We start from the raw sequence: 23,759 nt of genomic DNA, 5'->3' as shown, positions 1-23,759 counted from the left end.
ACACACATGGCTTTCTAAGCCATTTCAGTCCATCCTGCTTCAGTTCTCCTATAGGAGTACCAGAGGTTTTTAGAACTCTTTGATTCCAATATTATTCAATTTGGAAATCTGGTGACTGGAGTATAGTTAAAATGGACCTTTTGAATACAATCTTAAATAGCAAATGTACCTAAGAAGGAATTGGTTTAGAAAAATAGAGACAATATTTCAACTCCTAAAGTTTCTAAATATAACCAATATTTTTATCCAGAAAAGCAACCTCTTATGAGGCTTTTGGTAAAAATAAAAAATCTGATTCTCAAATCCATAAATAAAGGGACAGGAAGAGGGGATAAAGTTTGTGAAAGGAATATAGAAATGGAATTTACACTATAAAGCATGGTTTTAGCATGTGTCACAGTGCTGCTCTACTATTTGCTTTACTAATTAGCACTACCCTTTTAACTGACTGTGACTTTAACTCTCTCCATTAGTGTTGGCTTCATAAACATTCAGGGAAGCTAAAGTTATCTTGTTAGCTTTTGTGACTAAACAGGTCTCAAGCAGGGGGGGAAGTGGGGGGTAGGAGGGAGGCTATTGAACTCCAGAGGTAAATTTTAGTTGTGTCTTGCTTGAATTTGATTTTCTCCTATCACCATGACTTTGAAAATATGCTAATCAGCATCAGTGGTAAATTCTGAGAGACTACCAATCATTAACATATCATATTATTTGATATTCAGCTAAGGACTTGTGTTCTGATATAATAACTTTGTTTTCTATATTTTTTTAATTTTAATTTTAATTTTTTGTGAACATACTGTACAGAGGGGTTACAATTACATGGGCAAGATAATGAGTACATTTCTTATCAAGCATTGCAGCCTCCTCCTTGTTTTCTATATTTTTATCTCAATTTTCTTTTTTGCAGAGCCTCATTATTTGATCATCATGAGCTAGCAGACTACTTAATTTCAGTGGTAATTATTCAACCAATAAGTGTACTTTTCTTAATTATTATTTACAGTTGAAAACTCATTATCTAAGTATATAATCTTGATTTTCAAAATTTAACCACCTGTTAGTTTCTCACATAGCAACAAAGAAAGGGTTCCATGTTGGCAACTAGAGTATATTTTGTAGGGATGTATCATGGCCAACCTTCTTACCGAAGTGTGCCTTCTGATGTCCCCATCAATGCTTTCCTGCTTAGAGCTTATTTGGCTATTGCAAGTAGAGGCCTTTTGATGGTCTGTGAACCAGTTTTCTTGGGAGTACAGGTCTTAAGGATTTCCACTAATCCTTCCTCAGCATCAGTGGCTTGAGGCAGAAATGGACTTTCAACTTAAGTTGCCTTCACCTGCCAGTAAGCTTTTAGTCCCATGCCTCGCCACCACTTGTCAAGCCAGGAAAAACAAAGAGATTGAGAAAAATTATTGAGGAATTCTTGCAAATGTAAGCATGAGGTATTTTTTACTGTAAGCAATGGGAGCAATCAACTTTTGAATTAAAGTTTTACAAGTCCTGTAAATGGATACATGTATGATAACCCTTTATAGGTCCACCATAGTAGCTAAAAATAGGGTTTCACATGTATATAACACAAGTGTGTTGCCAGTAAAAGCTACTGAAATCATAATGATTATGTAAAAGAATCTTAGAAGGCCTCTGTGAACATCATGGGTATTTTGACACACATGGTTTCCTGGGGATGCTGCCATCTGTTTCCTCTACTAGCAAGAGAACTATGGCAGACTTGCACCTGACACCAGTCTCTCAGTGGGGACCAGCAGCCAGTCACCCGTGTCCACTAGATCCTGAACGAAGGGAAATGTCCATAATCAGTGTTTAAACTTTTGGATTACCCTGTTCAAAATATAGACATTTTCAGGAAATTCTCAAAGGCTTCTTTTTTGTTTTTTGTTTTTGTTCCAGGAAACATTATCATTGTAATATTTTATAATACTTATAATATTTTATAATACTGACAAAATATAATTGTTAAATTTAGAACATGGTGGTACGCAGATTTGAACTCAGGGACTCACACTTGTTAGGCAAGTACTTTATTGCTTGAGCTACATGCCTAGCACTTTTTATCTCTTAGCTTATTTTTCATATAGGAGCTTTTGCCTTGGTTTTATTTTATTTTTTCCCTGGGCTGGCCTCGAACTATAAAACTTATAACTCTGACATAGCTGATATTGATTAGATGATTGATTAGATGATGATTGATATCGATTAGATACTCAGTTTGTTGAAATTGAGTCTCACTAATTTATTTTTACTAGGGCTGGCCTCAAATCATTATTCTGTTTCTTGAGTAAGTGTTATGATAAGCATATGCCATCATTTGGGCCTTTAAATAAAAATTGTCTCAGATAAAAGCTGAACAGAAAACTTTACCTTAGTAATTTCAATGAAGTTATTTTAGTTTATCTGTGTCAGATGACATAAAATTCATATATACAATCTACAAGTTTATTTAAAATAATTTCTTAGCTTCGATAGTAGAGGGTTTTCCTTTTAGGGTTTACAAAGCAATACAACTATTACAAGATAGCAGTTAGACACCTAACATGTGAGAATATTTTCAACATTGAAATTATCCTAAAAAGCCCTGATTTCTGATATTCTAATGTACAAAATAGAGGGAAATTTCATGAAATGCAATGCTTAGTCATGTACTTGAGTAGTGTCCATAATATAGATGCTCTATCCCAGTGTATTTCTGATACTTCAGTGCAAGCTGATTGATCTGTGCATAGCTCTTTGGTGAATGACTTACTTTGTCTTAGGGAGCAGATATCAACACCACTGATTCAGAAGGGCGCTCTCCTCTGATATTAGCAACGGCCTCTGCATCTTGGAATATTGTGAATTTGCTACTCTCTAAAGGTACAAAAAGGGAGACAAGCCAAGTCTTTGGAATAAACTCTTATTTATTTACTTGTGTTCCTGTATATGAAGCCTTGATTTTCACCTGTTATGTATTAAACTGAAACATTTCCCATGTCTAGTAAAGGAGCAATATTTAAAAGATGATTTCAGAATAGTGGTAGATAACATTCATAGGCAACAGTTACACATCAGGTGTTTGCTGAACATTGTATCAGTTGTCTATAAATGAGTCAATTCTCTATGGCATAGGTGTTGTAACCATCCCTGTTACATCCATTAACTTACTGCTGTGAGAACAAAGAGTAGAGCTGTCCCCAATTCTTCCCATCCCCTCCCCCTCTTCTCCTCTCCACTTTACCTCCCATCATTCATCTTTCTGCTCCCTCTCCTCCTTTTTTCTCTTCAGAGAAGAAAGAGCTCTTCCCCCATTTCATTCTTTTCATCTTTCAATTGCTCCATGTTCATATTTTATGTTTCAAAAGTTAGGGTTTAAGGGTGACATTGTCCAAAAAGAAATTAACTCTTTACCTGGCTTATGTAACTGTAACCCCTTTATACATCACCCTTATGATAACAAAATGTTTTTTAAGTTATGGCTCTATGTATTAATGTAATATATCAAACACTTTCTACCTCACACACATGTACATGTGCACAGATACACACAAACATGTACCATATTTTTAAACATTTAGTTTTTCCATCTACATTAAATTTTCTGTTGAAGGTTGGCAAAAAGTTTTAGTCAAGATATTAAGTTGAAAATTTATCATAAGCCATCCTTTCAATAAATATTAAGAATTCTAATTTATATTATATTCTTTTTTATAGGTGCCAAGGTTGATATAAAAGATCATCTTGGACGTAACTTCTTACATTTGACCGTACAGCAACCTTATGGATTAAAAAATTTACAACCTGAGTTTATGCAGGTAAGGTATGTCTGTGGATTTTCACAGACTGAGCTGTGTTTTGCAGGAAGTAAGCTGGTTTTGTTTGCTATGAATTTTACGATATGAAATTTTATTCAGGGATTTCAAAACTGTTTTAAAATAAAAATGCTGCATTTGAACATGTATTCCCATTGTGGTGGTGGTGGTGGTGGTGGTGGTGGTGATGATGATGATAGTTCATTCAATTTGGTTTTTGGTTTTTGATGTTACAAAGGATTGTTGTACATACACATTTATAATAAGGATACATCTTAATTAGTCATGTTTCCTTCAATCATTCATGGTTATAAATTTTATAACAGTGAGAAAGTTAAGTATGTAAGCAAATTAACAATATTTTACCAAGAATCTCCTTGATACACTTGACTTATTGATTCCAGGCTGAAAGCAGTATCTCTATATTTATATTTATCAGTAGTTACAGACTGGGCATATGTGAAATGTGCCATTTTTAGTAATAAATAGATTTTTATACAGTGTCTCCCTTTAAGAATCAATCAAAAACAGCTATACTTGAATATTTTAAACAAAATTAACAATGTCTATTAATTTGAGTAAGTGACTTATTTGCTCTTCTTTGTTTTGTTTAATATACTATAAAAGACCAAATAAGCCTAATTTTAATATTCTCATCCATTTGTTTAAAAGAACATGTTAAGCATTCTTTTGGGAATAAAGGAGGAGATTAGAAAGTATGGCCACATATGTTTGGAAAATGCTGTTTAGGTACATTCCCTGACTGCAAAATCTCTCAGAGCCTTTAATAGGGTAATGTACATTTTAGAGAGAGCATGATATCTCATCCTTACTTATTTTATCCTAATATTCTTTAGGTAGTTTGCAGGTTTGTCCTTGCGGAATACAAATTGACACTTATTGGAAAATTCTATGCTGCAGAGTATTTAGAAAAATGCTGTATTAACACAATAGAGTTCTATACAAATATTCATTTTCCCATAGATGCAACATATTAAGGAACTTGTGATGGATGAAGACAATGAAGGGTGTACCCCTCTCCATTACGCATGCAGACAGGGGGTCCCTGTCTCGGTAAATAACCTACTTGGTTTCAACGTGTCTATTCACTCAAAAAGCAAAGATAAGAAATCACCCTTGCATTTTGCAGCCAGGTAAAAGCCAGTCTTCATGATCTATGAGTATGTCCTTCTCTGATGTAATACTGACTTTGAAAATACATAAACATACTATCTTTCAAGTTATGGGCGAATCAATACCTGTCAGAGGCTCCTGCAAGACATAAGCGACACAAGGCTCTTGAATGAAGGGGATCTCCACGGGATGACTCCTCTTCACCTGGCCGCCAAGAATGGGCATGATAAAGTTGTTCAACTTCTACTGAAAAAAGGAGCATTGTTTCTCAGGTGAGGACATGTGGAGCTTCAGTATTAGGTTGCCTTTTTCTATATTTTAATTATGTTATCTTAATTTATATCTCAGTAAACGTTTCTGTCCATCTTATTCTTAAAACATATGTGAGTTTTCAACTGTTAAAAGGCAATATCACTAAGTGTCAGTGGCTCATGACTGTAATCCTAGCTACTCAGTTGACTGAAATATGAGAATTGTTGTTCAAAACCAGCTTGAACAGGAAAGTCAGCAAGAAATCTCCAATTAACCACCTAAAAGCTGAAAGCTCTACTTTCAAGTGGTAGAGCTCCAGCCTTGAGCAAAAAAGCTTAGGGACAGGGCCCAGACCATTAAATCAAGCTCCAGGGCTACCTCCACCACCTCCAATGATGTTATTACTAACACTATTAACCATAAAAACTAACTACTATTGTGGAGCATTATTGGCACAATATTTAATGAAACAATACAACAAAATTGAAAATAGCATTCAATAGCACATAGCACCTTTATATGACACAAACATGTGGTCACTTCCTTCATCCTCAAACATTTGGAAATGTGTTTATGTGCTCTATATTTTAATCTCCTGATTAAAATATTTGTTTGGATTATGTTATTGATAGATAATTATACGCTAAATATCAAATTATAGATCACAAACGGTGGTCACTTTGTCATTCGACCCACATACCATGAACAGAGTGGTTGCCATCCCACATTTCATCTTATATTTTTTTATTGTGAAAATACCATACAGAGGGGTTACAATTACATGAACCAGGTAATGAGTACATTTCTTATCAAGCATTGTTGCCTCCTCCTTTGTTGCTGTATACTGTGAGCACAGGTCCTTTCTCAACTCTCTTGACAGTGACCACAATGGCTGGACGGCTTTGCATCATGCTTCCATGGGTGGGTACACTCAGACCATGAAGGTCATTCTGGATACCAATTTGAAGTGCACAGATCGGCTAGATGAAGAGGGGGTAGGTACTCTATTTTTCTTATCAAACTCAAAATCTGATTCCAAAATTGCCAGGAAGCCTTCATCTTAGCTGTCTGCTCTCTCCCTGTCCCGTTCTACCTCCAGCCTTTTGTTGTGGTAAGGTATGAGCAACAGGGAAACAGAAATGGGAGAACACTAAGTGGCCACCCTTCCATGGTCACACAGGCCCTTCCAGGCCCATTAGACTTGAAGATAAAGCTTTCACCATGCTCTGGTGAACCTAGAAGAATGAAGAGAGCAGGACTGAGTATTTACGAAATTGGGTTGTTTTGAAGTCCATTGATTGGAAAGACTGACTGTCTTTTGTGGTGCTATTAATGCCCTTCCTCCTTTGAAGAGTGTTGAAATATACATTGTTCATGAAATGACAGACATAGGAAGTCACTCTTGTCTGTTTTTAAAATGTCTTCTCACTGCAAGACAGAGAAGTGGCAACCTTACGACAATCCAATTTGTTTTTTACTAGCTTATAAACCCCAAATTGGGAAAGCACAGCTCAGAGATGAGCAACCTCCTTGGAATATTCTCCTCTATATTCACAGCATCCTTAGCTGAATGCCTGCCCTGTTTCCTTGTGGAATCACCGCCCTATAAACATACACACACACACACACACACACACACACACACACACACACACTATATTGGGATGATAAACTCATTATTTCAAAGCAGGATGATTCTGAATAAATCTTAAATTGATGCATGTGAGTATTGAATAGTTAAGTCTGTGAATCATTTCTTTAGAGCAATTCCACAATGCTATAAGACAATGATTTTCCATTGTCCCAATATACAGTGAGGTTGCAGATAAGTTAGATAAGTCAGATGATGAGTAATTTCTTTTTAAACAGTATCACCTCTTCCCTTGTTTTCTCCCAATTTTTTCACTCCTGACCCTCCTGCCCGACAATTCATGTAGTTCATTTTCAATGTCATGTCTAGTATCACTGCTGCATTTTTCACCCTTTCCCAACCATTTCTATGCTCTTCTTTACCTTCCCCCAAGCAGAGAAACTTACATACAAGGCAAAGGTTACGGAAATAAAAACCAGTGACAAAGAAGAAAAGAAAAAAAGAAGCAGAAAAATAATATAAAACTTCTTGTTTTTATTTTGTGGAGTTCATTTCAGTAAACATTATTGTATAGGATCATATTCCCATAGCTATTGAAACTTTGTGATCCTCTCCTAAGAATATCCTCCGCTGGTCTCATATGAGAATGTCTAGAGTCCTGTATAACTTATCATGTCCAAGTGTAATTTTTTGTCTTTTACCATACAGTGTGTTTACTTATAGATTTATAGGGCACCTTCTAGTTACAACAAATGAGGGGAACCAAGCAACCTGTGTTTCTTTGGGTCTTGCTTACTTCATGTGTTCTTTTTCCCATTTCCTTATGAAAGGTACAATGTCATTCTTTCTGATGGAAGCATAGAATTACATTGTGCACATATGCCAAATTTTCGTCCCAATTTTTTTTTATCTCCCATTTTCTCTAAAAGAACACTGCGCTCCACTTCGCGGCGCGGGAGGGGCATGCCAAAGCTGTGGCGCTCCTTCTGAACCACGACGCAGACATCGTGATGAATAAACAGCAGGCTTCCTTCTTGCACATCGCACTTCATAACAAGAGGAAAGAGGTGGTCCTCACCACCATCAGGAGCAAGAGGTACCTGTCTCCCTGTCCACTGCACTCAGTGTTCCCTGAGTGATTCACAGCCAGAGAGGAAATAGAAAGGAAGACAGAAAGTGGGAGGGGCTTCAGCATTTAATCAGCATATTAAAATGTCAGCTGTATACATTATTGAAAAACACTGACTAGCATCAATTAGCTGTGCCCGAGGACCTCATGTTAGCATTCCCATTAGTACATACAGTACATCTTGACCTGAGTCACCCTTTCCATCATTCTCCCTCTTCTCCCTCGTGGAAGACAACAAACACATTCATCTTTACTCTAGTAGCTACAAAAAGAAACTGAAGTTTTCAACTATTTTTCAGAAAAGAAGGATAAAGAATGGCATGTGTCTTACATATTTGCTTTTATAGGTGGGATGAATGTCTGAAGGTTTTTACTCATCATTCTCCAAGCAACAGATGTCCAATCATGGAAATGGTAGAATACCTCCCAGAGTGCATGAAAGTAAGTGCCTATGTATTCATTATTGAAATGAGTAATGAGTTATTGCATTAATGAGTTATTGCATTAATCATTAACTTCTAATAGTAAATTTTATCTAGAACATTGGGTTTTTACAGGCTACATTGGAAGCTAGGGAACAAGTATTTGATTCCTTCAATTAGGAGTCCTATTAGTGAGAGCCTGTAGTAAATATGTTTGTTCTCTAAACAGTCTGTTTGGGGCAGAGACTGCAAAGTGCTGTTTGTTAGTAGAATAAAGTCTCCTGGTCTCTAGATATATTTTGTTTGACATGTATATTTTTGTTTCAAATTTCATTAGTGTCTAATATTTTACAGCTCAGGTATTTTCCTGAAGGGCCCAGATAATCTTGCTTTCCATAAAAATCAGATCTGATAATTGGACTCTCTTCTCACAAATCAAGAACTGTTGTTCTGAGCATCAGCTGCTCGTTGGCCTGACTTTTGTCTTCACACTGTATAGAGGTGTAACTATGAAAGATTTGTACAGGAAAAGCAATTTCCCACAAGTCCTGTTGGGCACTGGAGTTGAACAAAAGAGGAGAGGTGAAATGCACTACCTTTGGGCCATATGGGACCTTGTGTCTATTCTGGTTCTAAAAGGGAATCCTGGCCAGGCAGTATTATTTGTCAGAGTCATTTATTTGGGTCACTGGATGTGTAGTAAGGCAAATATCTTAGATATAGAAATACCTGTCTCTACACAGCCAAGGAGTCATTCTAATGACTCTATAAACATTCTTTCCTGTGTTAAGCATCTATAGAATATTCATTTCCCATTTCAGCATCAATCCCCCACTGGTCTTTCTACTCCCAGGTAGCCATGTATTCTCTATTAATCCACAAGTAAGACACAAAAGTAAAACCTCTATTCCAGACTGAGAATTATGGAAGACTAGACCAAAACTATAGCTGACCTCAGTACAGGGGGAAAACATCTGAATTAGGGCAATAAATGGTCATTGTCTGAGCAAAGGAATCTTAATCATCTACAAATTCTCTAGAAATCCTGACAGACATGATATCTTAGGGCAAACCAATAGAATATTTCTAGCCAGACATTTAGTAAAAGCAACTCATTCTTAAGCACATAGACTTGCTTGATACCATCTGATATTTCTGAAGCATGCAGAGATATTTATGTTACTTCATGTTTTATACTTTATGCATAAATCATATGGATTGTAATTTATCTTTGAGGTACAAGAAGCAAAGGAATACAAGGACCATATCTTTTGTGGTGTTTTGAAATGGGACATTTCAGACAATCTGCTGCCTTGATATCTCAGCTGTGTTTTCTCTCCCAAAGATTCTTTTAGATTTCTGCATGATTCCTTCCACAGAGGACAAGTCCTGCCGAGACTACCATGTAAGTTTATTTCATCATTATAATTGGAAATTTATTTTATTGCAGTTTTTTGAACAATACCAAAAATATTGCTACTACAAGTTTTACAACCTATTGTAATAATCAGTTTGGTTTCACTTATCATAATATTTTCTTACCTACTTGGGGAGAAATGTTTTCTTTACATTCTAGGTTTCCACAGATAATGTGTTTCTAACAATATCACTTAGTGTTATATATCATCTTTATATTTCCTTGGTTCATATTTCCTGGAGAGTGAAAGTCTAAAATTCTTCAAAACCCTATAGATGGGGTTGACCAAATGCTCCAGAAACTCAATGATTCACTTATGGGACCAAACAAGTACATTATCTCCATCCTATGCCGAGGACAAACTGGCCAGCAGTAGATTTTCATTGTTGGTTATTTTGGCTTTTGATTCCCAACCAGATTTGAGGTTACTAAAATTATTATGTAGATGGGATCCAGACCACATGAGAATTCTTCTTTTTCCATGACTATGTTATAAAGCAATGAAAGAATAGCTTTCTAGAATATTTCTTATATCCCATATATGATCATTTAATTCCCCTTTCTCTACTTAAAATGATTCATCTTTGTCTAAATCAGTTAATTCTTAGCAGAATTGGAGCCTAGCATATTTGATCTTTCAAGAAGTTTTTCAATAGAAACTGGCCATTCCTAATAACCCTTATGAAAATGTATCATCCACACTGTTTAAACTCTTATTTATCTCTGTTCCTGGATTAGCTGCCATGTATAAGTTTTGTGGGATGGGGCTGTGTTTGAGTGATAAAGCACTTGACTTTCATGCACAAGGCCCTGTTTTTTTTTCCTTGCACAAAAGGAAAGCCAAAACAAAAGAAAGAAGACAAGGTAATGATTAGAGTTTTATAATAGGCTAACAATTTAAATTTGTGTCCTTCACAGATTGAGTATAATTTCAAGTATCTTCAGTGTCCACTAGCATTTACAAAGAAAATAACACCTACACAGGAAATCGTATATGAGCCTCTTTCAATCCTCAATGTAAGTGCAGAGTTGTCCTTACCTACCTAGTTTGTACCTGGGTTCTAAAGTGTCTTGATAAAACAGTCCATTCTTGATGAAAATGAAAGGGACCTGGAGAGAATACTAATTTTGTAGCACAATGTTTATGTTTACCATGTCAGCCTCTTTATTTTTTAGTAAACAAGTCAGGACTTTGCTACAGATTCATTTTTTCTGAGTAACAGGAATTCTGCCTTATTTCTATGCAAAACTTTCCCTGATAACGTGATACTACAGCTGCTGTGTTTCTATAGCACTGCCTAGTGTCTATCTGCAATAATGTAGCTTCTTCAGTGCTAGACCAAGCTTTTCTGATCCACTTTGTCCTCAGGGGGCCTCTCCTGGTGGTTGTTCCTGCTAGAGCTTAGAAATGGTTCCTATTGAAAGTCAGAACATTGCATGTACATACCTGCTTCTGTTTTTGTAGGAGGAAACAAGGAATTCAGAATTGTCTCCCAAGGTCATTTCACTGTGCCAGGAGAGATGTAGCAATTAAATGCCAGGAAATTTGTCATTGATTTGGTTCTTTTTCTTTACATCTTCAACCCCTGGTACAGGAATCACTTAACTAGATTCTGCATTAATCAATTGGGGGGCAGTGTGTGCATTGATTCTCTGTGTAGGAAAGATAACCCCCAGAGGTTCCTATTCTGTCATCTTGCTGGTGTCAATTCCTATATGTATTTCTGGAATAATTAAGATGTAATTTTAAAATAAATATTTGGATTTTCTAATAATACTCATGAAACCATGATCCACATATTATTTTAACTACTATTTATATGCATTCTATTATTTAAAGTCCTCATTGAAAGATAAGGAAAGAATGGACATGTGTTTTTTTGTTAACTTCTTGTGATTGTCCATGCCTGTAGAAATTTGGTGTAAAGTTTGAAAGTTGATCTCATCTCAACACTAAGGAGAGACTGAATTACATAACTGTACCTATATAAAATGATTCTCTGTAGCTTATGGTTCATATTTTAAAAGTCTTGATGTAGTTATTACTTTTATGAAATCCATAAAATTAATAAATACTATGTTTATAATAGCAAACTAAAGTTATAAATCCAGAAAAAATGCTCAATTTCTGAGTCTGATTGTATGTCTATTGCTTTTCTTTCACTTCTAGGTCATGGTTCAACATAACCGCATTGAGCTTCTCAATCACCCTGTGTGTAAAGAATATCTACTGATGAAATGGTGGGTACTAAAGAGTATTTCTTCTCTAAATAAGTTCCCTATTAAGTCCATGAAAAACGTAAGAAAATGTGCTTTTTTGGTATTTCAGTGTTTTATATTTTGAAAAGAGATATGTATCAAAAGCAAAATTCTGCCACTGTTTATCTGTTTTTTGTTTGGGGAGAGTCATACTACCGTATATTAACTATCATATTTCTTTGGATATATGTCCAAGTATGGTATCAATGGATCATAATATAGTTCTAATTTTATTTTTTTTACAAAACTTCAAAACTATTTTCCATAGTGGTCAACCTAATTTACATTTCCATCAACTGTTGTGTGTAAGAGTCCTTTGCCCCACATCCTGGCCAGCATTTGTTGCTCATATTTCTGAGGATGGTGATCCTCACTGGAGTAAGATGAAATCTCAATGTCATTTTAATTTGCATTTTTATAGCCAGAGATATGGAGTATTTTGCTGTATTTTTTGGCCATTTGTATCTCTTCTTTGGAAAATTGTCTGTTCAGTTCGTTTGACCACATATTAATTGAATGTTCATTCTCTGGGAGATTTTTTTTTTGTTTTGCTCCCTGCAAATTTTTTCTAGTTATTAAACCTTATTAGATATGTAGCTAGTCAAGATTTTCTCCAATTTTGTAGACTCTCTTTAACCTAGTGAACATTCCCTTTGCTATGGAAAGCTTTTAAGTTTGATAAAATGGAATTTTATTTTAATTCTTGTTCTTATTTGTTGAACTATTGGTGTTCTATATAGGATGTTATTGCTTAATACTGGATCTTTCATAACTGAGCTATGTGGATTTCTGTGTGTTCTGCTCTGTACCATTGGTCTACATGCCTGTTGTAATATCTGAGGGGTGACTGGGAATTGCTCTTCTAGGTATGAGAAATACTCCTATGAACAGTGAAATAGAAGGTGTACTTTAAGGATATGGATAAAGATGTATTGTATGCACAAACTGACATGTTGAATCAAAACTCCTTTGTACAACTTTTTTTTTTTTTTTTTTTTTTTGGTCCGGTTGTGGGGCCTGAACTCTGGGCCTGAGCACTGTCCCTCAGCTCTTCAGCTCAAGGCTAGTGCTCTACCACTTGAGCCACAGCGCCACTTCCGGCTTTTTTCTTTTTGCTTATGTGGTGCTGAGGAATCGAACCCAGTGCCTCAGGCATGCAAGGCAAGCGCTCTACCACTGAGCCAACTTCCCAGCCCCTCCTTTGTACAACTATTTAAGGATGTTGATAATACTAAAAAGAACACTTTGGTTAAAGTTTGTTACTCTACTAATTGTTGACACTACAGTATGTTAATGAAGTAAGTCAGACCCAGAAAGACAAAGGCTGCACTTTCCTCCTCAATTGCAAAAGCTACGTTTAGCTTATAAACTTGTAAGTAGATATGTTGGGTGGTATGCAAATGTATACAGATGTATTAATTGAAATGCAGTCGATTCAAGGGAGAACTCAAATAGTGGAATACCTTAAAAAGGCAAAGGCAAAGTTCAACAAAATAAACACAGGAAATGGGTACTTTAAAAGGGAACCAAGTAGGGAAGGGTAGATGAAAGAAGAGACAAAGAAAAGCAGAATGCAGTCATGAAATCAATGTATGTCCTATAAAAATAAGAAACATAAGGAAAGGGGTAGGTTGGGAAGCATGACTGAAAATGTTGAAATGGATGACATTGATCAAGACGTATTATATATATATATATATATATATATATATATATATATATATATATATACTGCTTTGTTAAATTGTAACTCTTGTATAACTTAAAGATCATTTTGTAAGTTAGAAGACATTTTGGTTCAGTGAATGTAGATAATGGAAAGAGATTATAGTCACTTTTTCTACAGGTGTCTTTAAATGTGTTTGTGATTTGCTTCTATAGGTGTGCCTATGGATTTAGAGCCCACATGATGAACCTAGGATCTTACTGTCTCGGTCTTATACCTATGACCCTTCTTGTGGTCCATATAAAGCCAGGAATGGCTTTCAATTCCACTGGAATCATCAATGAATCTAGTGATCATTTGGAAATATTGGACACTACGGTATTTTCTAATTTCACCTTTTTAAAATAAGGGAGTATAAAAATTGAATTTTTTCCTAGGGGCACTATGGCCAAAATAAATCTGCAATATCAAGAAGCTATTTTATAGTAGCCTATAAAACTTGTTTACATATTAATTTCTTCTTAAATCTTTTGTGAAAGAAGTGAAAATATAAGTAAATGGGTCAATAAATGAGTTTGAACTAATTCAAAAGAAATATGTGATCTGCTGGTAGCTCATTCCCACAATATTAGCTATTTAGGAGGCTGAGATCTGAGGATCCCAGTTTGAAGCCAGACCAGCAGGAAAATAGGAAACTTTTATCTCCTACTATCCAGCACAAGGATGGAAATGGAAGTATGGCTCAAGTGGTAGACAAACAACCTTGGGTGAAAAAACTAAGCAATAGCACAGAGCCTTGAGCTCATGACTAAGTACCAGCACTAGAGAAAAGAATGAAGAAAGGAAGGAAGGAACAAAGAAAGAGAAAGAAGGAAGAAAAATATGTAAGATGTTAGCTTCAATGTTAACGTGTAAAACTTCACAGATTTATGTTTTAGGAACAAAAGAAAGAAGGATGCAAGGGCATATTCAGTGGAAATGCATTTTCTGCTTGGGGAGAGTAAAAGCTATAGAACTAGATATTGGTGATAGTGGTAGAACACTGTGAATATGCTAATACCACAGAATTGCATATTTTAGAATGCAAACCTGCATGTAAAATGTAAACTTTAATATCATGTGCACTTTATCACAATTAAGAATTACATCATTCAGATTTATATTCCTTTCAAGATCAATTGGAAAGAAGTTAAAAAATACATTATCTCTGCTCAAAGAGGAGTATTGGCATGGCAATAATTTTCTCTTTAATTCAAATATTGGCAATCCATAGGAATGAAGTGAAAGACAAACATTATATTTAATAGTATGAAACTATGAAGTAGTCATTGTTTCTTTTTTTGTACTTCTTCTTTTCTTTTTTGGGGGGTCCGGTCATGGGGCCTGAACTCTGGGCCTGGGCGCTGTCCCTCAGCTCTTCAGCTCAAGGCTAGCGCTCTACCACTTAAGCCACACCACCACTTCCGGCTTTTTTCTTTTTGCTTATGTGGTGCTGAGGAATCGAACCCAGGGCTTCATGTATGCAAGGCAAGCACTCTACCACTGAGCCACCTTCCCAGCCCTGTACTTCTTTTTTTTTTTTTTGTCGGTCATGGGGCTTCAACTCTGGGCCTGGGCGCTGTCCCTCAGCTCTTCAGCTCAAGGCGAGAGCTCTACCACTTGAGCTACAGCACCACTTCCGGTTTTCTAGTGGTTTATTAGAGATAGGAGTCTCACGGTCTTTCCTGCCCGGGCTGGCTTTGAACCGCGATTCTCAGATCTCAGCCTCCTGAGTAGCTAGGATTACAGGCGTGAGCCACCGGTGCCCGGCTTCTTATTTTTTTATAACCACCTGTCTTCTACTTTTCTGTTTCAGAATTCATATCCAATAAAAGTCTGTATGATTTTGGTTTTCTTATCAAGTATATTTGGATATTGCAAAGAAGTGACTCAAATTTTGCAGCAGGTATGTAATGCATTTTGTTTCTCTCAAGTTGTAATATTTTAATCTGTAGAACATAAAATAATTGGTAAATAATGATTTGAAAATAATATTCTGCCATAATAAAATCATATTGCTTTTCTGGAAATAACAAGATGAAACTTTTCAAATGTAGAAATTACATGATACTAAGTAAGACTGATGCTTGTTACATGTTTCTGAAAAGAATATTCTACTTTTGCTGGTCTAGGTGGCTGTGTTAGGCTACAAGCAACCATTATGAATGACTATATGAATGTTCTTTTACAGAACTTATTGAGATATTTTTCTGACACAATAGAAAATTTTATAATTTAAATGTCAATATTTATTTAAATAAGCACATCTGTCTCAAGATTTCTTTAGGTTCTGTCTTTGACTTCTTTCTTATTGAAAATGTTTTTAAATAAAAAAATAGAAGCCATAATACAATTTGAGAACTTAAGAAAAAAAAACTTAAAACAGGGGTTATTATGTAACCTATGCTGGCTGAAACTTGTGATTGTTTTTATCCCCACTTCGGTCTTTCAAGTCCTGGCATTATATTATGAGCCTCCATGCCTGGCATGGAAACTTCATAGCAGTATTTTCTTTATTCTCTTATTTTATTTTTATTTTTTAGAGTTTGGACTTGGGGCTTCATGTTGCTAAGCAGACGTTTTAATACTGAGCCAAGTAACTAGCCCTTTTTGATCCAGTTATGTTTTTAGATAGAGCTTATTTTTTGTCCCCTTCCTCCCATCCTGGGACTATTCTAGACAGTAGTATTATTTATGGGTATGATAGATGTGTGCCATCACAGCCCAGCTTTTCTGTTGAGATGGGGTTTTGCAAACTTTTTTTATTGTCAAGATGATGTACAGAGGGGTTATAGTTACATGAGTAAGGTAGTGAGTATGTTTCTTGTCATACTTGTTACCCCTTCCCTCATTTTTTCTCCTGCTTTACCTCCCCCGATTCCCCACCAAGTCATACGGATCATTTCCAACATATTGACTTGTGAATATCGCTGTTACATTGGTTCCCCCATGTACTTTGTCTCACCATTCTGTTGTTCCCCTTCACTCCTTAATTCAGATAAATGTAAATACAATACCAGGGTACCACATCAAATAGAGTGACAACAGGGGATATGCCATAGGGGGAAGAACATACAAAAGAAACAAAAAACCCACATAGTACATTAAAAACAACAATAAAGAAAAACTTCTTATGTCCATGTCTTGGATTCATTTCACTTAGCATCATCTTATATGGTCATATGTACATAGCTATTGAGCTATTCTGCTCATCTGCTAAGATTATCCTAGATGAATACCAATTATTGCAAATAAGGGAAACCATGGGACCTATCTTTTTTTAGGTCTAACTTACTTCACTTACTATGATTTTTTTCCCCAAGTCTTTCCATTTCCTTACAAATTGGTTTGTTATTCTTTCTTATGGAAGCATAGAAGTCCATTTGTGTGTGTGTGTGTGTGTGTGTGTGTGTGTGTGTGTGTGTGTGTGTGTGTGTGTGTGTGTGTGTGTGTGTATCACATTTTCTTGATCCATTCATCTACTGAGGGGCATCTGGGTTGGTTCCATATCTTAGCTATGGTGAATAATGCTATGATAAACATATTTGTGCTGGTAGCTTTAGTATGGCCTTGTTTGTGGTCATTTGGGTAAATGCCAGAAGTGGGATTGCTGGGTCATAAAAAACCTAAGAATTAACTAAAGAAGTGAAGGACCTGTATGAGGAAAATTTTTTTTTAAAACCTGAAAAGGGAAATTAAAGCAGAATGATTGGGAGGATTAACATCGTGATAAATGGCAAATTAATGCAATACCCATCAATATTCCAACCCCATTCTTTAATAAAATAGAAGAAGCAATCCCAAAATTCATATGGAACAATGAAAGACCCCAAATAGCAAAATCAATCCTTGCCAGAAAGGTAAGGATTGGAAGAATATCAAGACCAAACTTCAAACTCTATTACAAAGCCATAGCAGTCAAAACAGCTTGGTACTTTCACTGTAACAGACCTGAAGACCAATGGAATAGAACTGAAGGCCCAGAAATGAACCCAGAGACCTATAGCCACCTAATCTTCAATAAGGGAGCCAAAAACCTAGGATAGAAGAAAGACAACCTCTTCAATAAATAGTACTGGCAAAATTGGTTAAACACCTGTAGAGAACTAAAGTGAAATCCTTATATCACCCTGCATCAGAATCAACTCCAAATGGATCAAAGACCTCAAAGTAAAAGGATATACCCTGAAAACATTACAGGAAGGAATAGGAGAAAATCTAGAGCTCTTTGGCACAGGCTGAAATTTTCTTAATAAAGACCCAGAAACACAACAAATCAAAGAAAGGTTGGACAGATGGGAAACTGCAGAGCTTCTGCATGGCAAAGGACATAGCTAGCACAATCAATAGAAAGCTCATGGATTGGGAGAAAATCTTCACTAGCCATACAACAGACAAGGGCCTCATATCTAAAATATACTTAGAACTCAAGAAATTAAATCCCCCCAAAATAAATCCTCAAAGAAACAACTGCCCTATTAGTAAGTGGGCAAAAGACTTAAAGAGAAACTTCTCTGAAGAGGAAATAAGAATGGCCAATAGACACAAGAAGAAATGCTCTAGCCATAAAATAAATGAAAATCAAAACAACATTGCGATTCCACCTCACCCCTCACCCCATTCACTATTATCAAGACATCTAAAAACAACAGATGCTGGAAGGGATGTGGCCAAAGGGAACCCTACTGCATTGTTGGTGGGAGTGTAAATTTGTTCAGGCACTCTGGAAAATAGTATGGATTTCCTCAAAATACTAAACATAGAGCTCCCCTATGACTCTTGCAAATTTTTTTTTGCCCAGCCTGATTTAGAACTGTGATCTTCATGACCTTACCCTCCTGTGTGGCTCAGATGACAGTTGTGCATGACCATGCCTAGCTCAGATGAGATGGGATCTCACAAACTTTTTGCCTTGAACCATAATCCTTCTGATCTTTGCCTGCTGAAGAACTAGGATTACAGGCATGATCCATGGAACCCAGTCTGTATGTTAAGAGGGTGAACTAAATTCAGATCAGATCCAAGAATTAAATAAATTTTCCACGTGCCTTTGCTGTTTAAAATTCTCTTAATAGGGAGGTTTTAAATCTCAAGTTCATATGTATTTTCTGTGATTATTTTTGTAAGTTGTACCAAAATTGTAACATCTAATTTTCCATGAAATTTTTCTTTATGACATTATGTAAGCACATGGATATGTGCATGGCAGCAGTTTGATTATAATAATACTTTGCATTTACTTACTAATATATAAGATTTTTTCAGTACATTGTCACAATTCTGAGAATTAGACTGCATTGTTCAATGGTTTAGAGCACATTATTTAGTCTCCCATGCCAATTTTTATTTTCCTAAGTAAAAATTCAAATCATAGTTTTAATTGATCTATGATTATATACAATTACTTAGATTTGCACTCTACATTTGCTTAGTGGTATTTAAGTGGTCTACGAGATGAGACTATCCTAATATCTGAAAGATGAAATTTTTAAGAATAAAAGCTTTGTTTTCCTCTCTGATTTAGTCACAGTACAAGGCCCAAGCAGAGAGATCTCACAAACATTAAACCAACTTGTACTACTTTCAAATGGTATAGGCCCCACAGGGAAATCTCACAAATGTGTTAAGATTTTCTTAGGCATTGAAGTTCCATTGCACTGGGTCAACGATGATTTGGTCAGTACACATCCATACCCTAGAGGCTCATAAATCAACTGAGGGTGGCAGGTGAGGACTCCCTGGTCCTAGCCATCATGAAACTATTCATAAGAAACCTCTCTGTGTGGTAACACTTTACTCATTTCAATCCCAGAAAAGGAATTACTTTTTGGACTACAACAATGCCTTGGAATGGATCATCTATACAACAAGCATCATATTTGTGCTGCCCTTGTTCGTGAACATACCAGGCCACGTGCAATGGCAATGTGGAGCAATTGCCATATTCTTCTACTGGATGAACTTCTTATTGTATCTTCAAAGGTAAAAACCAGCTTGAATGATTTTGGTATCCTCTAAGGAACTTTGATCTCAAAGGAAAAACTATTAGAACTGACAAGAATCTTTAACTAGATCAGTCTTTTGTCAGCTTGTTTAAAATGGTGAAGATCATTTCATAACCTTCTAAGTCAAGGTGAAGATGTATGGATTTCAAAAAGCAGGACAGGGTCTCCCAACCTGGGTATTATTGAAATTTGGGTCCATTTTGATTCATTTTGTGTGTATATTTGGGAAAGAGGTGTCTTGTGTATTATAAAATGCCCAACATTTCTGGCTTCTACCCAATTGAAGAAATAACACAGACCTCATCCCAGATGTTACAGACAAAAACATATGTAGACATTGTCCCATGTCTCCTCAGATCCAGGTCAAGAACCTCTCATCCAGTAAAATCTAGATTTAAAGTGGGCATAAAAGACAGTGACATCAGGCTGGGAATGTGGCTTAGAGACAGTGCTTGCCTACCATGCATGAGGCCCTGGGTTCAATTCCTTGGTACCACATAAATGAAAAATAAACAAGACAGTGACATGATGCCTGGCACTGGTGGCTCACACATGTAATCCAAGCTACCCAGGAGGCTGAGATCTAAGGATCATGGTTCAAAGCCAGCCCAGGGAAGAAAAGTCCTTGAGACTTTGATCTCCAATAAACTACTAGAAAACCGGAACTGGCGCTATGGCTCAAGAGGTAGAAGGCTCGCCTTGAGCTGAAGAGAGCCAGAGTTCAAGCCCCATGACTGACCAAAAAAAAAAAGACAGTGACATGATAAAAGTGTCACTACTCTTGCTTCGCCTGATATTATTTGATAAGCATTTACTCTGCATTGAAACACTCAAAATGAGGTGACAAGCTTCATGGTTGATAAAAGTGATATGAAAGTTAGAGGGAAAAATGAGCCCTAAAATTCTAACTCAAGTGAAAGAAAAAGGTTCATAGTTGCTGACATTACACTGAACGTTAGTGCAGCCTTTACATGAAGGAGAAGTAGCTATTACAACTCACCGAGTATAAAAGAAAAAATGAAAATTCTGAGTTGAATAACCTGTAGAAGACCTCAGCTAGGAAACTGAGTAATAGAAACATAAGCAGAGTCTTGCTAACTCCAGGAATCTCACTTTTTCTGCTGTTTTACCCATTGCTGTCATGAGCCCAGTGATAACTCAAGGCAACCCCAGGTCACCACAGAGGACATAGTGTGGTGAGATGGGTAGTGGCCTACAAGCCAAGAGGACCCAAGCCGGGCTCAGGCACGGTTGCGCCCTTTGCTTGGTTACTATTGATGTCTATAGTTATTTGCTATCTCTGAAACTCAACTAACTTCCTTTTACATTTTATTTCTCAGCATACAGTTGCATTCACTTTTCAGTTCATACAGAATATTCTTATCCACTTCTAAAGCGGTGTATGATGTTGGATTCATATATAAATTGGGTGGTGGTGATTTTAAAATCTGATTCTTTTATTTTATTTTATTTTATTTGTGAACATACTGTACAGAGGAGTTACAATTACATGGGCAGGATAATGCGTACATTTCTTACCAAGCATTGCAGCCTCCTCCTTTGTTTACCCTTCACATCCCTTCCCAGCCTCCCCCCTCCCCACCAATCCCAATCCTTCTCCTTCCCCCCTTCTTCAAAATCTGATTCTTTTAAGAAGTTATCTTTGGCCGGGCGCCGGTGGCTCGTGCCGGTAATCCTAGCTACTCAGGAGGCTGAGATCTGAGTGATCAAGGTTCAAAGCCAACCTGGGCAGGAAAGTCCATGAGACTCTCATCTCCAACTAAGCATCAGAAAACCAGAAATGGCTCTGTGGTTCAAGTAGTGGAGCTCTAGCCTTTATCTGAAGAGCACAGGGACAGCTCCCAAGCCCAGAGTTCAAGCTCCACACCTACTAAAGGAAAAAAAAAAAAAGAAGTTATTTTTGGCAAGAGAAGAGTACTCTAGGACAAGCTAGTGGCCAGATGGGGCATCCATTTGACCCTGTAGGAACTGGGGAGGGGTGGATGTAAGAATGGAAGAAGCCAGCATGGCCTGTGTGCTCTGAAATTGGAGCCTTGGAACACCTGAGCTTGTCTCACCAGATGCTACTTAATGCGTCCCATGGTTGCTCTCCTATTCCTTTATTTCCAATTTAGTATTTTCTTTGACAGTAGAAACCTGTAGGCTTTTTTCCTTCCCCAATTTTGGTAAAAGAAACATCCAGTAGTCAAGTGGTATAAGGATGAGAGATAAACATCAAACCAAAGGAGAAAAAAATCAGTTTGATGAATGGATTAAAAAAATCAGACTTGATTATTGCTGAATTCACATGTCTTTTTTTTTTTTTTTACTTTTTACAGGTTTGAAAATTGTGGAATATTTATTGTTATGTTGGAGGTAATTTTTAAAACCTTGTTGCGATCAACAGGAGTCTTTATCTTCCTTCTTTTGGCTTTTGGACTCAGCTTTTATGTTCTCCTCAACTTACAGGTGTGGCAGTTTTACACATGCAGTTGATGTCATTATTGTGAATGTTAGAAATGTATGTTTGTAATTAAATCTCAAAGGTCTACTATTTTTTTCTGATAGTTTAGGAATGTTTCTATTGAAGAAAAAGTAGCTTTAACTAAACTTTTTCCATTGTTAGAAAAGATGATCTGTGTACACAGATTTTCTGATAACTTTGGTAGAGTATAGAAATATTGCTCAGGACTACATTTCTAGGGATATATGCTTATTACTTTTTAAAAGTGTTTGTGATATATTTTTTGTCAATCGGTCTCCACAAAAGACCTTTCAATTGTCTTCATTTTGTATTTAATTTTTACCTTACTTTATTTTTTCAGGATGCCTTCAGCTCGCCATTGCTGTCCTTAATTCAGACTTTCAGCATGATGCTAGGTGATATTAATTATCGAGATGCCTTCCTAGAACCATTTTTGAGAAAGGAATTAGCATATCCAGTTCTGTCCTTTGCACAACTTATTGCCTTCACAATGTTTGTCCCAATTGTCCTTATGAATTTACTCGTAAGTAATTTGCCCTCATATAATCCGTCAGTCATTTGAATAATTTAATTATGGTGATTTTTCTTTGTATTTTTAATGGCCTTCTCCTGTGGGAGGATAGGTGTTTTAGCTGTGTGTTGCTAAGATAAAATACCTGTGGTGAGTAAGTTACAAAGAATAAATGTCTGTTGAGTTGCTACTTTCAGAAGTTCAAAGATCTGCTATCTGCTTTGGTGATGGCAGTAGCTGGTGGGTATATCATGGTGGGAGCACATGTGGGGCGAAAACAATCCTATCACAAACCAGAGCAGAGAGGAAGAGAGTGGGTGGAATCCCACAACCCTTTTCAATTATCAAGGACCTCCCGAAAGATTCTACTACTCTTAAAGGTCCATGGCACATGCCTATACTGCCACCCTGGGGATGATGCTGTTACATATGGGCCTCTGGGAGACACTCAATACCCAAGCCATAACAATGGAGAAGCAGTTACAACAAATCCACTCATGTAACATGTATCTAGTGTACGGGGTATATCAAACACATCCAGAGGCTGGGGTGTTTAAAGAACACAAATATGCATTCACTGGACAAATATTTCCAAGAATCTACTAAATGCTAGGCACAATTGTAGCTTCTGGGAAACAGCAGTGAACAAAACTAAATACTAAAGCCTCATCTGTACATGCTCAAAAGCTCCTCGGGAAGTTAGATATATGCACACAGACACATGTGGAGCAAATGGAATGAGTGCCAGGAAGAGCAAGACAGTAAAGGGGAACCGCAGGTTGCTCTGGGGTGGAGGAAGGCTTGGCAATTTGGCAGATCTTAATAGAAAGCATTGTGTTACTGTTTCTCATTGAACAGAGGTTCAAGTGGAAAGAGACCCTCTCTCAGAGGGCATCTTCTTATTCAGATACCAACTCTAGCTAAAGACAAACTTTCTCTGGCCATCACTCTATACAAGAGTATGCGCTGGTGGACCGTGTTTCCAAAGCAGAAACAAATGTGCACACTCCTGAGTGTTTCTGTTCTCTCCTGTGCTTCAA

General features: G+C 36.7%; 1 protein-coding gene across 1 annotated transcript in view; it reads left to right on the top strand.

The window, feature by feature from the left end:
• The window catches only part of Trpa1 (transient receptor potential cation channel subfamily A member 1), a 50,177-nt gene that overhangs the window by 17,582 nt on the left and 8,836 nt on the right, over positions 1-23,759 (top strand). The window contains 16 exon segments of the mRNA XM_069991700.1: positions 911-959; positions 2,778-2,877; positions 3,712-3,812; positions 4,794-4,963; positions 5,051-5,215; positions 6,076-6,190; positions 7,716-7,882; positions 8,263-8,356; positions 9,683-9,742; positions 10,673-10,771; positions 11,925-11,995; positions 13,895-14,057; positions 15,535-15,624; positions 19,531-19,700; positions 22,063-22,192; positions 22,549-22,731. Of these exon segments, the coding sequence (XP_069847801.1) occupies positions 911-959; positions 2,778-2,877; positions 3,712-3,812; positions 4,794-4,963; positions 5,051-5,215; positions 6,076-6,190; positions 7,716-7,882; positions 8,263-8,356; positions 9,683-9,742; positions 10,673-10,771; positions 11,925-11,995; positions 13,895-14,057; positions 15,535-15,624; positions 19,531-19,700; positions 22,063-22,192; positions 22,549-22,731 (1,927 nt within the window).

The sequence above is a fragment of the Dipodomys merriami genome, unplaced genomic scaffold (genome assembly GCF_024711535.1).
Source record: "Dipodomys merriami isolate MVZ:Mamm:240054 unplaced genomic scaffold, mDipMer1.0.p SCAF_4, whole genome shotgun sequence".
NCBI classification, from domain to species: domain Eukaryota; kingdom Metazoa; phylum Chordata; class Mammalia; order Rodentia; family Heteromyidae; genus Dipodomys; species Dipodomys merriami.
The sequence above is the reverse complement of the archived record's forward strand: the minus strand, read 5'-3'. Positions and strand labels throughout refer to the sequence as shown.